The 16,784-nt window shown below is 44.0% G+C and overlaps 2 protein-coding genes across 3 annotated transcripts; one reads left to right on the plus strand and one right to left on the minus strand.

Annotated features, from left to right (window-relative positions):
- The first annotated feature begins 6,066 nt into the window (after positions 1-6,066).
- On the plus strand, positions 6,067-6,848 carry LOC134196830 (uncharacterized). The gene has a single exon (XM_062666051.1). It carries the CDS (start codon positions 6,068-6,070, stop codon positions 6,818-6,820), a length of 753 nt encoding a protein of 250 aa, XP_062522035.1. The 5' UTR covers position 6,067; the 3' UTR covers positions 6,821-6,848.
- A 5,000-nt stretch (positions 6,849-11,848) lies between these two features.
- On the minus strand, positions 11,849-15,409 carry LOC134196587 (uncharacterized). 2 transcript variants are annotated; one of them, XM_062665762.1, is made up of 5 exons: positions 15,233-15,409; positions 13,535-15,177; positions 13,234-13,288; positions 13,097-13,180; positions 11,849-12,227 (listed from the first exon to the last, which is right to left on the minus strand). In XM_062665762.1, exons 1-5 carry the CDS (start codon positions 15,251-15,253, stop codon positions 11,970-11,972), a joined length of 2,061 nt encoding a protein of 686 aa, XP_062521746.1. In that variant the 5' UTR covers positions 15,254-15,409; the 3' UTR covers positions 11,849-11,969. The 2 variants fall into 2 exon arrangements, with proteins under 2 accessions (XP_062521746.1, XP_062521747.1); XM_062665763.1 differs by having other exon boundaries at positions 12,160-12,276.
- Positions 15,410-16,784: the final 1,375 nt, after the last annotated feature.

Consider the following 16,784-nt stretch of genomic DNA (forward strand, 5'->3'; position numbering starts at 1 on the left):
CCTCACTTCTACAGCTATGAGCCTTCTAAAAACCATGATACCATTGTTGTGAAGAATCAGGAATTTAGACACTATTTTCCTTTTAATTAAGTATTCTAATTGTAAATCTATCTAAAATCATATAAAGCGTTTCATGTGATCGCAAAGTCCATAAATATTCTATAGTCGCCTAAGTACAGTAATGAGAGTTATCATAAATGGGACATTAATATCGCTCATGCTTATGCAATGTTATAAGCCAAGAAAGTGATTGATTTCACGTCATCAGTTGTGGACACAGTCAGTCAGCCAATCCCTGTAGCAGTGTGGGTCACTTTTTTATTTTTTCGGACAGGTAAGTTCTGTTGTTTATTTTCAAAAAGACCTGGCACACAACCATGACTTACACTGTTCATAGAAGTTTCGCATATCTGATCGGCGGTTTGTCCATTGTTTTTGGTTGCCATGTACACAAACTAATTGTAAATACTCCTCCGTGATTAGACACAACTAAGGGTGTAGCACATTCCTAAGTGTGATAGAGATAGTCACACATCCACACACAGCACCACAAGTCAGTTAACCCCTATATACATGTTAAGTATGCTACTTGCCAAGTCTCGTGACTTTTTTATGAAGTCTCGTTTCTTATGGCTCATAGCTGAAAATTGGACGTACAAGTTTTGTACAAAACAACTTATTCTAAGCACATAGCCCATAGCAAACATATACGTTCACATCAAAATTATGGCAGTGAATTCGCACAATATGGGAATGCACAAACACACACCAAAATGCATGTGCAACTGCTTGTTCTGGCAAGATCTACATGTGTGATAAAATATTGAAGGAACTTCCAAACATGAATTTAGGTACTTCATTTAATTTTATTTATTTATTTATTTTGTGGTTAGAAAATATGCCCAAAGGAATAGCTCCAGTATTGCAATGAAAGAAGCTCCTCTAATTTCAGTGCCAAAGATATAAAAGATTCTTATTGTGAGAAAGCACTGTATGCAGCTAGTTCACAGCCACGTTCCTTAAGACGCATTGGTGGCTAAGTGGAAAAGCTGTTCAGGGTCCTTATGTCCACCATGTACACGTCTTCGCTTTTCATCACAGAGTAACGAAGCCGATATTATGAAGCTGATAGTACTAGTACAATATGACTGGCACATTCAATCTTGTGCAATTTAGCAAAGATATGCCTAACACTGCTGCTTAGCACAGCTGACTGCAAATGAGCATTTTCAATAATGAAACGTCTTAAATACAAAGACACCTCAATACAGACTTGTTACATTCATTAATGACAAGTTCTATACAAAAAGCTGAACTGTCAAGTTTGACGTCAGTCTAGCTGTTAGCAGATGAAAAACCTTACACACATCAAATTTTAAATGCAAAATACATTTTTGTGACTTCAGTACAAATACACCAATAGTCTATCAGGGAACATTGTCACTCCTAGACGTAACCGGCTGAACCAGACATGGTAAATGTGTTAGTGTTGTTGTCTAGAAACCTCTAGCCCAACTGTAGGTAAGCATTGCATACGTGAGATGATGCACATCTTTGCAAAATCAATGAGTTATTGTGACGATACTGAGATGCAAAGTTGGTGTTGCAAATAGGTAGTATATTGTGATATCATTGACTGGCTGACAAAAAGTATCGTAGGTAAATTTTTCTGATATCGCCCAACACTTCTTCAAATACGATAGCAGTGTCTTTTTTCATGGCATATAGGAAGAACAATTTCTCTGTATGATAATCCACGTATGCTGGTGGGTGCCAATTAGCAGAGATTGCTTCATTGGATATGGCTTTTCCTCAGCATTTCACAGCAGGAACAGTGACTACTGGTCCAGCAGCAACAGGGACAACAGCAGTACAAAGCATTACACTTTCGAAGCACGCAATTATGCTATGATGCCTATCAATGACCATGAATTATTGATTCATTCAGTAATCTGTTTGGTACATCTCTAACCAGTGCCTCTTAATAGCTGCTCTGCGCTAAAATTAAAATTGAAACCATGAGTTGGATAATTGGTTGGCTGAGTCAGATAGCTGGTTGCTCCAAGGGGTAATTGGTTGACTGAGTTAGATAATTGGTTTCCCCCTTTTCTTCCCCCCCCCAAAGCAGATAAAAAAATTGATTGGCTCAGTCAGATAATTGGTTGCCCCAACTGGAAATTGTGGGCGAATACTATAATTTCCTACAAACTTGAAGTGCACACGGTACTAATCGATATGTTTGTACTCATTTTAGACTTAGCACAGTCGTAAAGTGCAACAGCATGAATTTGTCCAGAGGCAGAGCAAACCTTGTACAGGATTTAAAAAATTTATGACCCACATGCATTTCGCATTCATTAGCCAATTAGAAGGTTGTTGCTGTTGCTAAAATACAAATTAGTCATGATAGCAGATGCTACAAAGCAATTATTGTAATTGCGTTCCAGTAGGGCTCAGCATTGGGTTTGTTCAAAGTAATGCCTTTATCACAATGACTCGCCACAAAACATTATTGATAAAATTTTCAAAATAAACACCAACATCAGTACAGCAATGCCATCATTCTCTTTAGAAAGAACAGGTTTTCATATGCCTTTTGGTAACAGCTTCAGCACAACTGCATGTATGTCACATCTCTATATATGGAGTTTGGGAGGGGCTAAGCGATGCAAGACTATATAATAATAATAATAATAATAATAATAATAATAACCCGGATATTGATGGAAGATGGACGTCTAGCTGTATCGCTCGTCTCAGAGCTAGCTGAGGAGCGCGTTCCTTGTCGGGAAACCAGGACAGGGCTCGAAAAGTCGGCATCTGGAATCACTGGAGCTGTTCGGAAGACCAGGAATAGTTCTGGGCGTAGGGCGACTGGTCGAACTATCTCTCGTGCGGCGTCTGATTTGAATTTGGCTTCAAATCCCGCTGACGAGACTACTGTGATGCCCACCGTTCCTAGCGAATCTTGTGTTTCGGCTAACAGGAACGGCAATGCAACAAGACGAAGGAAATGGACGCGACAAATGAATAGGAAAGTGATGTTTTGTTATTACTACGTGCTGTTGTCATGCAAGTTCTCTGCTTTCAGAAAACCCATGCATCAGTGTGGTGTAAACGAAATCCTTCTCTGACTGACGTCTCTGAGCAGCGTTTGGCAGACCAGAAGCAATATCTCTTGACTTCTGGAAGTCTGACTGAATCAGAGTTGGAGGAGATTAAACGCGAGGCCGCACAGGATGGAAAGCCCGTCTCAGGTTTGTTATCTGTTACGACTGATGTTTGTCGTGGTGTGCAGATGTCGGCGTTGGATGTGGTTTCTGCTCTATCAGCTGATAGCTCAGTTGTCACGCCTTTGCTTGACAATGTATGGCTTCAGTCAGGATGGCGCCTGCTGCACGTGGTGGGAAACCTGTCCTGTCAATGATGCAAGAGGATCATGAGTTTGCTAATCACTTGGAAGATGGCTCCCTTGTTCAGTCAGTCACTGTTCTCTCTAAGGACTGCTCATCTGCAAGAGATAGTGGTGATATCCTATCCGTAGATGACACTTTGGATTCAGTTCAGTGCAGTGCTGTTGGGGAATCACCATCCCCTTGTGACTCTGTGAGCTCTGATCTGATGACTACACATCCTAGTATAGCTTCTCGGCTAGAAAGGATGGAAACTTCTTCATCTCAACTCAGTCCAGACTGCTGCCAAACGGAGGATGGTCTTTCGCTTGATTGTGATGCTGCTGTGGACCCTGTACTTCATCGAGAGTTTCTTGAGGAGTTGCAGAAAGTCAGGCAAATTCCTATCTGTGAGAGACAATGCCTTCCAAGGATCTTTGTGAACAGTGGAACCCTGAAGCTTATTGGTGATCTTAACACGATCATCAGTTCGTTGAAGGATGAACCAGATATGCGTGAAATCAGTTACCTGGTATACTCTGCTGCTTCGCTAGTGTCCAAAAGGCAGGGCTTAAAGACGACGAAGTCAACCAATTCTCAAACACCGACATGGAGACGAAGGCTGGATATGGAGATTCTCACACTTCGACGTGCGATCTCACTGTTGCTGGAGGTTAGAAAGGGTTCATTGGGCATTCGTATGTTACATGAACTCCGACGTCTTCGGCATCGGTTGGGCATTTCCTGTTCGGAGAGTTGTGAGGTCTCCATCAATCGATTGAAAATGGAACTTAAGTCCAAGGTCGAGCGGACCAGGAGGCTGGAGAAGAATCGTAAGAGACTTCGCCAGAATGGTTTGTTTCAACGAGATGCTGGACGGTTTTACAGAGAGCTGGATAAGCAGACTATCCAGGTCACTTCCCCGCCATCCGAGTCTGAGATCGAACAGTATTGGGGTGGTATCCTAGAAACTGAGGTACATCACAATGAGTCTGCCTTCTGGCTGAGACGTCAAACCGATGACGAGACGCACCGGAAAGATGAGCAGCAGTGGTTACCTATCTCAGACAATGAGGTCACATCGTGTCTCAAAAGGATGGGGAACTGGAAGTCTCCTGGTCCAGACAAGGTTTATGGTTTCTGGGTCAAGCGTATCACGTGTCTTCACACTGATCTGACTCGTAACTACAACCTGCTGGTTCAGAATCCAGACTCTGTACCCGACTGGTTGTCTCAAGGAATAACTACTCTGATTCCTAAGAATGACAAGACTGACCAGGCCAAAAATTACCAGCCTATCACGTGTCTGTCTGTCTTCTATAAGACCCTCACCTCAGTCATCAGGCAGAGGATTGCAGGGCATTTGGATCAGAGAAACCTCATGGCTCCGGAGCAGAAGGGTTGTTGACAGGGATCTTTTGGTGCGAAGGATCAGCTGTTGATCAACAAGCTGCTTACCGAAGACTGTAGGACCAGGCACAAGAGCTTGAGCATGGCTTGGGTGGACTACCAGAAAGCCTATGACAGCGTGCCACACAGTTGGTTGCTCCAATGCCTTCAGCTGCATAAGATCAGTCCAGTCTTGTGCGGGTTCCTGTCACGTGTGGATGAAGAGTTGGAGGACATCGATGGTGCTTTCTTGCGGGAATAGTACTATCAAGACAAGGCTTATGCAGATCAGGAGGGGTACTTTCCAAGGTGACTCACTTTCTCCACTTCTCTTCTGTATGGCTCTCAATCCTCTGAGCAAGGAGCTGAACAGAACCGGTTACGGCTACCGGATGACCACTGGGCATGGTGAGACTGCCAAACGTCAGCTTATCAGTCATCTACTTTACATGGATGATCTGAAGCTGTATGGCAGAAACTCTGATCAGTTGGACGGGTTGTTGCACACAGTTCGTACCTTCTCTGATGACATCCAGATGAAGTTTGGTCTGGACAAATGTGCTGTTGCACACTTTGTCAACGGCAGACTATCTGGACACAACTCTGGGGTGACGGTAGGAAAAACGGACACCATCAACTGTCTGGAACCGGGTCAAGTCTACAAGTACTTGGGTGTAGATGAGAGTAACGGTATTCAGCACAGCATGATGCGGGAGAGACTCCGTCGTGAGTACTTGCGCAGAGTGAAGGTGGTTCTCCGGACTGAGTTGTATGGTCGGAACAAGATTCTAGCCATCAATGGGTTTGCACTACCGGTTCTCACTTACGGTTTTGGCGTCATTCATTGGGGGTGCACGGACCTGCAGCAGCTCGATCGACGGACCAGAAAGCTTCTCTCTATGCACGGAGTCCACCATCCTGCTGCAGACGTTGACCGACTGTACGCTCCTTGCAGTGATGGGGGTAGGGGGTTACAACAGATTGAGTCGACATATCAATCTTGTATTGTGAGGCTGAACTGTTACCTTGCTGACAGTTCTGATCCTTTCATGCAGATGATACGGGAGTGTGACTCTGGAAAATCTTCACACTCGATCAAGCGCATGGCTTGTCGGTTTACTGCACAGCTGCAGAGGAGTCTTGCTTTGGACGACAAGTCGCAGAACTTCAACAGGAGTGCATCCATCTCGGTTGAAGGTGGCTTCGAGCAAGCGCCTAAAACAGATGCGAGGCATTACCGTACGTGTTGCAGTTCTCTTCGTGTGCGGTCCTGGAGCGGGAAGCCTATGCACGGGCAGTATCGTCGTCTCACTGAGCAACCGCCTGTGGACATGAAAGAGACCTACGGATGGCTAAAGGCAGCGAATCTTCCTGCTGCAACTGAGGGACTGGTTGTTGCTGCTCAAGACCAAGCTCTTCGGACTCGGTACTATGAGCGCAAGATTCTACATCGTGATGTCAGTCCTACTTGCCACATGTGCAGTGTAGGCCTGGAGACAGTCGACCACATTGTGGCAGGCTGTAGTGCTTTGGCACCGACGGACTACACTGATCGACACAATCAGGTGGCATCCATCATTCACTGGGACGTTTGTCGCCATTTTGGGGTTCCAGTGGAGAGCAGATGGTACCGGCATCATCCTGATAGGCTTGTGGAGACGGATGACATTACTATGATGTGGGATACCACCATCCCCACTGCCAGGAAGATCAAAGCCAATCGTCCAGACATCTGTCTCAGAAATAGGAAGACAAACACTTGTCTTCTTATTGATATCAGCTGTCCTGCTGATGGCAACATTGGCAAGAAACATGCTGAGAAGTTGGCGAAGTACAGCGACTTGCGAGTGGAGATAAGCCGCATGTGGCATTGTCGAACACTGGTGGTTCCGGTGGTCTTGGGAGCTTTGGGCACAGTGCACGCAGGTATTGCACGGTGGCTGGACATTATTCCAGGTCATCACAACCTGCAGCACTTACAGAAAACAGTGCTTCTGGGATCTACTCGGATCCTTCGTAAAGTCGTGTCTTCTTTCTAGACAGCCGTGATGGTCTAAGTACTTCTGAAGCAGGGTTTGCTTCAGGTACTTGTAATAGACTTTACAAACCAGACTGATCTGGTTGAGCACGACACATAATAATAATATAATAGCTTAGTGGTTAGCGACAATGGCTACCACTCCATGGTTTGGGGGTTCAAACCCCAGTGACGACAGTAAATTGTGAAACTTGTCTGTCTTTCTTTCTCATGTTTCTCTAGCTTTATCCATGAGACTATGACTCGTTTCAGTCATTGGGGAGTCTCTGTGGTCTGGCGAACGGTCCGTTGACGATGACGTCCAGTGCTTTCCTGGTGGTTGTTGATATCCACTAGGCGTGCTGTATCGAGTACGCGGTCACCGTAATGCCTGCAATCTATATCAAATTGGCTAGTCATTGATCGCCGTATGGACTACACGGAAACATGTACCCCGCTGGGCTCACCTGCCGGGTTGGTGGGCGCCCAGATGGGGGTAAAGACCCCACTTGCCCATTATGGAGGGGCATAACGACACATAGGAAGTTACTAATTGTGCCGTAATATAAAGAACCAATCACCGTATTCATTAACTGATCTTGAACCTCCTCCTTGTGAGCTTTCCAATGATGTTGGAATCAACCCACTAGGACGTCCACTTCACGAGATACAGGTTTTTTCCCCACGTCCTCTCCAATATCGAACAGACTTTAGTGTAGTCTATGCAGTTATGAGTGATCTCAAGTAGGAGTATACAGTAGACGGAAAAATTATAGTCAGATTTAGACATCTGTCTGACCAAAGGCCATGTCTGAGGTAGGTGAAACTACAGAATAGCAGGAGAACAACAAAAGTCTGTTGGAGAACATAAACCGGAAATGAGAAACAAATATTGTAAACAAGTGAGCATGTAGCAAAACTTGAAATCTATACCATTTGTAACCTGGTGACTAGGTGGTTGCACATCAATAAACATAATTTTGGATTGGCTAAGCATTAGAATAGAAAATGTGGAATTAGTAAGTAGTTGGAAGGCACTACTAAGGGCAAGATCTCATTAACTTTGTCCATTCACTAATAAATGCCTTTTTCTGAAATCAATTGTGCGGAGATCAGCACTGCATAACCACCTGACAGTTAGCCAAGCCACCTCATACATGTACCTCTATCAACAGTTGTCCATCAAACTTCGGCTGCTTATAATTCTAAGATGGTTTTAGAGAGACTACCATTAAACAGTAGTGACAATATTTTTGGGTTACTTTGAGATAGTTGTGTTGGGGTTAGGTTGGGAAAACTATATTATCCCTTTACAGCGACGATACGTCGCGATGGTAACTGTAACTGAACAACTCTCTTCGTTACACGCAATTACCGCACTGCATATAATCGCTCCACTCTGACGATGATGGAAGGGACTACTTCTATCTTGTCCTTCTCCTCCTCCTGTTCTCTCGAACTCCTCTCTCGTTCCCTCTCCTCTCCTCGCACTCTTCCCATCTTTCTCGCACTCCCACTGACTGGCAACTGCCCGTCCAAAATGACTACTTCTGACATGCGCTTGGCCCTGCCCTCCTCTTGCATTTACACTGGGTGTCAGATAACTTCAAAGTCACCGCCATAACGCTTACTTCTTGAAGCTGATGGGGATGTACTTTGAAGTATGGATTAATAAGTAAAACAGCTGTAGCTAGCAAGCTTATGTAGTTGAAGCATCGGTTGAACCTTTGAACCTAAGTTCATATCTAAACGTTTCTAAGCTGGAACAGGAACCGTTTATTTCACTAGCAGGACGTAACAACGCCCATCTCTGCTCTTCAATTCCTTATCTATTAACCGTAGTTCCCAAATAACAGACAGCAAAACAACCAATTTTTGTATGCATTTTCACATTTCTTAAATTTTGAAATATGATATTGTTCTAACTAATAATATAGCCATGTGTCGTGATGCCCCTCCATGATGGGCAAGTGGGGTCTTTACCCCATCAGGGCGCCCACCAACTTGGCAAGTGAGCCCAGCAGGGTACAAGTTTCTGTGTAGTCCTCACCGCGATCAATGACTAGCCAATTCGATATAGATTACAGGCAGTACGATGACTGCAAACTCACTACAGCATGCCTAGTAGATATCAATAACCACCAGGAAAGCGCTAAACGTCATCGTCAATGGACCGTTTGCCAGACCACAGAAACTCCTCAGCGACTGAAATGAGTCATAGTCTCATGGACAAAGCTAGAGAAACATGGGAAAGAAAGACAAGTTTCATAATTTGCTGTCGTTACTGGGGTTTTAACTCCAAACCATGGAGCGGTAGCCATTGTCGCTAACCACTAAGTCACAGCAGTGTCTTAAGAAATAAATTGCCTGACAACGTATCTACTTTAATTATCACTAATAAGAGGCTGTCTGTAAATCTCTGTACTTTCAAAACATAAATTTCACAAAGCAGGAGACAGACACCCACTAGTGCCCACCTACACTAATTAGGGTCATCCATAATTGCCAACATTTACTTAATTAATAAAGTGTACAAAACCTACTGTTTCTGCATACTTCCTCCCCCTCCTCTACACGTACATAAAATGTTGGTCATGTGAAGCTATTGCTAGTGTACTGTAATATTACAATTAAAATGAAGAAGCACTTGAAGTGCAAACCCTCGGCCGGTATGCACCTTAAAGGTAAATTAGTCGCGCTATGACAAAATCGTATGACAGAATGGTATGATGTGGGTAATAAATAAGAAGCATTATTGAAATGGCAAAGGTTGACCTTGAGGTAAGTCACGTGACTGGCTGCTACCGTGTACAACGGGTAGCTACGCAGTCCGTCAGCCAACGTCCTGTAGGACCTTGCTTCTATCTTTACAACCTTCGCTCGTCGGTTCTTTGTGCAGGTGATTGTTTGTGCAGCTGTTGAGGTCGTAACTATGGCTGGTTTTAGGCATGGCATAGGTACCAGAGCCAAAACAAAATTAGATGTGGGAACGTTACAAATGCAGCTAGATTAGCTAGGCGTTGTTTCTAAATGCATGTTACAAATGTAGTTGTTTCCAAATGATGGAACAAGCCAAATGTTACAAGTCGGAGAGCCTCGACGCTAGGCCGGCTGGCAATTTTCGCCTTACGTGATGAAGTAACGGGCGTGATCATTGTTCTGTTTGTTGGTGGGAAACCCAGGTTACAAATGGAGACCAAACAAGCAGCTCACCACCGATTTTCCAGCTCACAAGAATGTAAAAGTCTCGTTCTTTGTGCAGCTTCTCTAGGCATCTTGTTGTTTGTGCGACTTCTCTAGCTAGACGTCGCCTACTGTTGTAATGAGGTGACCCCAGAGCCAAAACGAAACATCAATGCGGGAAAACATGCACGTGCACATGTAGATTAGCTAGGCATCTGTTCGCTCTGACTTTGGATACCGTAAAACAGAAATGAATAGAGACGCACTAGCGTACTTACAGGTCGGCCGAGCCGCTTTGTCCCACAAACAGACGCTGTCATGGACAATGCACGTTCTCCTTCGCATATTCCCGTCAAACGCCAAATTTCTGTTGAAGACGACACTAGTGATCATTGCAACAACACCACGGCCGCTCAGCCACGCATACCCAAAATTCAAGCTGGCAGACTGCAGAACCACTATGCAGAAACACTGTGGAACAAGCAAAACGTTACAAGTCAGGTACAGCTACACACCTCGCCCTGGTTGTCGTTGGGGAAACATACACATACAAATGTATGTGCTAAACCCTTAAAGCAAAGGACTAAACACCATGTACAGGATGGTCGCCCAATGGCCGAATTCTCGTTAGCAGCTACCAAAGAAAGAGAGGTGGAGCCTCATGATGACATCATGTTCGTCTATTGGTCAGTAATGACACCACTTCTCGTCTATTGGTCGAAATAGCTTCATTTGCATCTCCGCTAACCAACTATATATACGGTCGATGGGTCGTTGGGTCGTACGGTCATCGAACGACTACTATACCCTCCACCCGGAAATCCGGGCCTCAAGTAAATAATTAGAAGATCTTTCAAAGATTAATATGCACATTTCGTTGTTCTGGCCAGCAGACTTCCACTGTCATTTTGCTTTCTGCACAGCTTCCTCGATTGAGAGACAAAGATGGATCAGCAAAGACACAAGCGTTCACAAAGGCTGGTACCTGTTTACCGGTTTTATGAATAGCGCAAAGTGTCTTAGACAGGTCTGTTTGTACGTACCGCAGAGTACCTTGGTCCTACCATCCCATGCCATATACATGTATGTGTCATACATTTGCGACAAACAGTTACACAAACATACAACACGCATACGCATAAATGCAATGTCCTAACTTCAGTACTTCTGGACCACAAGAGATTAATCGACATTTATACTTTACCCAAAAGCGTACAACTGTTTACTCCAAGACCCCCTCTCCCTAGCATACACTTTGTACTCTTAAGTAAATGTCGACAATTATCGATGACCCCTTAGTATAGTAGTTTTAATATGATACACAGTAAATTAATGTTTAGTTGACTAATTAAGAGATACTCTTTAAGTAACCAACTCTCGTCTATTGCATAGTATTGCATTTAGTAGTTATTAAAGTAGTACCAACAGATCTGAACAAGAAACAGAAAAGAACCTATGCAGTCCTGATATGCTTAATTAATAAACAATACTCTACTTCCACATCCACAATACTAAACAGCATCATCTGAATGCCATTGCAAAACGACAGGAACACTGACACCAAGCCACCAGCTTAAAGCCAAAAGCTGAACTCTACACAGGTTGGGCTTTCATTGCTATTGTCCAATTGCAAAGTCCCTGCCCTTCCCTGTTTTCAGGCTCATAAGCATGTGGTTGAGTCACATACATATACGTGTATGTGCAGCACATAAAATCTACAAAGTTGAACCCAACAGTAATGCATGTATAGCCGCTGACATTGTTTGCCACATATCATGTTTCCTGTGTATGCAGTCATAGTGGCAACTTCCAAGCTAACATCTACTACTAAAAGTACACATGCTCATCTTGGCACGTGCAAAGAGTGTCATCGATAATATTCTTACTTTGAAAAGAGATAACCTTCATCATCTACAAACATAAAATTTGCTAACTGAAATGCTATCGACATTTACAAACTGCCCTTAATTGTCTTTATACACACTAGCCTACACCCGAAGTCCGAGCACACACGGTGGGCAGTGGAAATCTAACCAGTTCCGAGTCCATTTCCTGTCTAGAGCATGATGCAACTTCCACGACGGAACAAAGCCCACCCGAGTTGAGTCCCCGAGAGGGGTCCCCGGCAAGTCGAGCGTGAGCCAGTCGAAATCGCACCCGTCCGGCAGCTTCGGTGCGTCCATCCGTCCCGCCGCACTGCATGCGTACAGACGATCTACTTCCCATCTCCAAACATGATGCCACTTCTGCATACGGACAAGATGGTGCTTAACGCAATCATATATAGATAATTCCCTTCATATTCATAACAGGAAAAGGTAGCATTGGTTGCTTTTGGAATATAAATTTTACACAGTAAAGAAGATTGATCCACCACGCACCTCGTAGTTTGCAGTGGGAAGACACACAATGTGAGCATGCAAATACATAGTCCAAGACAAGTAGCCATTGAATCAATACATCACATTACATTCACAGTCAAGCAAGCACAGTACACAGTAAACATTCAGCGATACTGGATATTAACTAATGTACAACTCAGCCAATCTTGTTTGTTGTATGGAGTAGACAGACATACCAACAAATGAATAAAAAATCTATTGAGTCCTGGTCTTCCCAGGTAATCCTCAGAGAATTAGCCTGCTGTCTGGCTGGCACGTACCAAAAAAGTTGTCTGGCTTGCTATTGCTGTGACAGAAACATTAAAACGACAACAATAGCAGAGAGCTAAACTCTTATGAGTTTTCCTCATCCACCTGTAAAGTTTTTGTTCACTGATTCTTAAATTCAGAGACGATGCAAGGGAGCATGGAAGTATGCATGCATGCAGAATCTACCCTGGAAAGGTAAAGCCTGCTGCACGCAATTACAAACGACACTGTTTCCCATGCATACACCTTGTATTCCACACGCATGCAAACAAAATCTATCACCTACAGAATCTCTCCTCACACATGAAAGAGTTGCTGATATTATTTTGACTTTGAAAAAGACCCCACAAATTTATGTACTGACTGACAATATTTATCAACATTTACAGACTGTCCTAACTCCTCCAAAATATGCAATTAAGCAAAAGCACACAAACATTGTTCCTTCTGACAACAAAGCATACCTCATTGAGCTTCACTGGTTTTGATCCATTTAGTACTTGATTAAGCAGACTGTCAGGGTATGACTGAAATGTAGCAGGATAAACCTAAAATTCAATACTTCAAAACACAGAAATTACTGCAGAATCAACCAACTTACATAGAACATTCTTCCACCAACTTCAAGGGTAACCTGCCTTGGAGAAGGCTTGTGGCTAAATACACAACTCACAACTCCACAAAGTTTGTGCACTGTGCACCCCCACACACATGCTCATGCACACATAGTAAACACACGTAACCACATGTAAACACACACTGTCACACACTCACACACACACACACACACACACACACACACACACACACACACACACACACACACACACACACATGTAAACACGCACATGCTTACACACATGTAAACACGTGTAAATTAACACACACATGCATGCACGCACCTTGCACCCTTTCGCTGTCTTCTGGTGTCAGGCTGACTTGTAGAATCTGTTACCCTTCCAACTGGACGGACAGTAACACCAACAGTCTCAAACGCAGCAGATTCTGATGTCAATGAGGTTAACTGAGGTTCACTATCACCCAACCAAGAATGTTCAGAGCTATGATCAGAAAGACCTGTGAATGTACATCCAGGACTATCATGAACAAAGTCAAATGGACTACTGGTCGAGTGGCCATTGTATACAGCAGTGTTGGTTGGTTGAAGAGGAGGAGTACAAGAATACGAGTGAGACACAGTCAACAAATCATCTTCCACAGGCGGTTGTGTAGTAATTAGATGAGATGTAGACGCAGCAGTCTCAGAAGAATGAGCTGGATGAGTAAAGAATAATGGATCACGAGATGTGCCAGAAGAAGAGAAAGCAGAAGTCCCTGCAGCACTACTGACAAGAGGAGTGTCTATCTTATATCCCTCACTTGTTCTACTAAATGCAGATAGTTCCTGTGTGTATTGTGGATGCACCAGATCTGCCTCGCGAGCCACATGGCTGTTTGCCTGGTCAACAAATTGTTGCCGAAACACACTATGATCTGGTATCCTACTTGATACGTCATTTCCTGTTACAAGACCCTGTTCCTTCATAAACATATCCAAGTGCCTGGCCAGCTCTTGTTCACTAACATCATCACTGACCATCTGCTGACCTGATTCAGGCATTGGAAGGACAATGTCAAAGGGCACAGGCTTAAAAGTACCCACCTGGGATTTACTACTTGCACCTTCACCATGTCCTTCACTTTGCTTTTCTGTTGAATTTTCTATTGGCTGATGCTTGTCTACAGCAGCATAGTCTGGTCTCTCTCCTTCTCCTTGTTTAGTCTCTGTTTGTTCCTGCTGCAGTTGCTGTTGAGCTGCCATCATGGCTGCCACCCTCACAGCCTGCTGTTGGATCTGCTGGAAGTAGAGTTGCTGAGCTAGTGCCAACTGCAGAAACTGTTGCTGCTGCATTTGCATGTGTATGTGCTGGGCTTGTTGTTGCTGCTCCTCTACCGTCAGCTCTTTCTGTTCAACAATGCAAGGATCTGTAAGGGTAGGCTCAACAGGACCGCTCTCTCGTGGCTCTGATGGATCATTTGTGTGAGGTAATAGTGAGTTTCCCTTTTCATCATCAACTGGACGTTGTCCTGGCGATTTCTGCTCTATGGAAGGCTGAAACTTTGCGCCCATTTGAGCCGATCCGGGTGGCTTTCCTCTATGAGATGTCTGATCGCTTTCCAGATGACGAGCAGCGGACTGAGACCTCATATGAGACTGCTGAGAAGAGCGAGAACTTGACCCATCACTGTGGCGTGCGTTACCCTTCTGCTCCGAACGTCTACCTGTCGTCTGGTTGCCATCGGAATGTCTCTGACTGCCTCCGCCATCATGACTTCTACTGTGGTAAGTCCCCTTGCCGTGTTCCTCACCACCTATACCAGGTGGAGGTTTGCGATTACCTCCATGCCGCTGATGATCTTGGTTATGCGATCGATTGGTTGCCCTATGGCCTCCGCCTCGTGCTCCACGATTGCCTGAGCGGTTTCCACTCGATCCTTGACCACCCTGCGCCTGAGCGGCTGGCTTAGGATTGGGATGGTTACCCTGTATTTAAATGCCAGATGTACATCTAGCATTCTACATCAATGAACAAGGTTACCTGCTCTGTAGCTTCAGGCATGCCTCAAGATTGAGAAGGTTCCTCACGGCGCAATGGGCCCCCGAATATAACTTCAATTAGAAACCTACTACAAACGTTATACCACTGGAGACTTGATGTCTCCCACGAAAGATATCGACAAGGCGGAAAACGAGAAATGACTGGGGACTTGCACACTAGAACACTGAGCATGCGTATAATCACCATGACAACTGAACACGTCATTTCGTACCTCCTACATGTACAACAAGTAAAGCTAATTCGGCTGACCTAATCCGGACATAATTCAGTCGAAGTAGAGGGAGTCATAAAATGAACCAGCCCCAATGATAGTAATGGTGAGCGTGTGTCGTGAAGCATTCAGCTAGACTAGACATATATATATATATATATATAAAGAGAGAAATATATATTTTTATATAAATCCACCTACATGGGTATCTAACACACATTAATATTATCCAAAAAACATGTCTGGACAATCTAAAGCCAGTCTATGCAATATCATTTGGCGTTATATAGCCAGAGTTTCACCGACAGTTGTTTATGTGTGTTACTGACTGCCTGGCTGACTGTCAAATTTCTTTTGAAAGATAGACGTCGTGCGATGGTCTTCAGTACTTCCAAACTGTGTGGTGACAGTTTATATATATATATATATATATATATATATATATATATATATTTATACTTCTTACAACTCTACCATCTAAAGTTATTCTACATAACACCATCTTAGCATTGTATAACCATAGCTTTACAGACAGTTGCTGATGCAAATTACAAACCGATCGACTGATACCAGCATTGTTCAGAAAAGAAGCCCTTCGCGCTATAATTTTAAGTACTTGTAAACTGTTCGGTGTCCATAATCCTAAAGACTCCACCACGAGGGGATGAAAAATACCTCCAGTTTTCGAAACCATCGCATCATGCCGCTGATCTTTCTCAATCTTTCCTGCTGCAGCCGCTTCCCCTGGACAAGTGGCTGCTTGAACAAGGTAGGATGGCTGTAAGGAGTTTCGGACGGTCAAGTCAAAATATGTCGGAAGACTATGTTCGAAATTCGGGTGAAAAATATCACCAGGTCTTGAATGCTTGTGCTACTGCATCGCATTTCTCGACGACAACGAGAATCATCCACTAGGAGTGCATTGAAGACTACTTCACAGAATGCATTGTGACGCTTCATTCTCAGATTCTGCTCTTGGTTGCAACCCAATAAATGATCACCGAATTTGTCAATGATTGCACCACATGTACAGCGCTTGGCATCAGAAGGCAAGTTGAAGATTGGAATGTCCAACCAGACTCTCAAAGCAAAACTAAATTCTTTGCTGGGCATGGCGAGGCCGAGGCTTAGGTTTGGCAATGCCCGCAACCATGCACCAGCGTGTTGGCCAGAAATGGTGTTCAGTCTAGCGCGATCTCGAATACTAGCAGAATCTTTGAGGGAAGAACTTAAATCAGAATACAGCCTACTCTGCAAACTTCGTTGACTGGTCATTTCAGTGTTAAGAGCTGTGTCTGGAATACTTTGACATAGGCGTTC

The sequence above is a fragment of the Corticium candelabrum genome, chromosome 21 (genome assembly GCF_963422355.1).
Source record: "Corticium candelabrum chromosome 21, ooCorCand1.1, whole genome shotgun sequence".
In the NCBI taxonomy this organism is placed as follows: Eukaryota; Metazoa; Porifera; class Homoscleromorpha; order Homosclerophorida; family Plakinidae; genus Corticium; species Corticium candelabrum.

Excerpts from the sequence above, each read along its gene's own strand:
- LOC134196830 (XM_062666051.1), top strand. The coding sequence starts at position 6,068 with ATGCACGGGCAGTATCGTCGTCTCACTGAGCAACCGCCTGTGGACATG.
- LOC134196587 (XM_062665762.1), bottom strand. The coding sequence starts at position 15,253 with ATGCCTGAAGCTACAGAGCAG. Across the intron at positions 13,289-13,534 it reads AGACAGCGAAAGGGTGCAAG|CCACAAGCCTTCTCCAAGGC; the intron begins GTGCGTGCATGC and ends TTGTGTATTTAG. Across the intron at positions 12,228-13,096 it reads AACCAGTGAAGCTCAATGAG|AAGTGGCATCATGTTTGGAG; the intron begins GTATGCTTTGTT and ends GTCCGTATGCAG.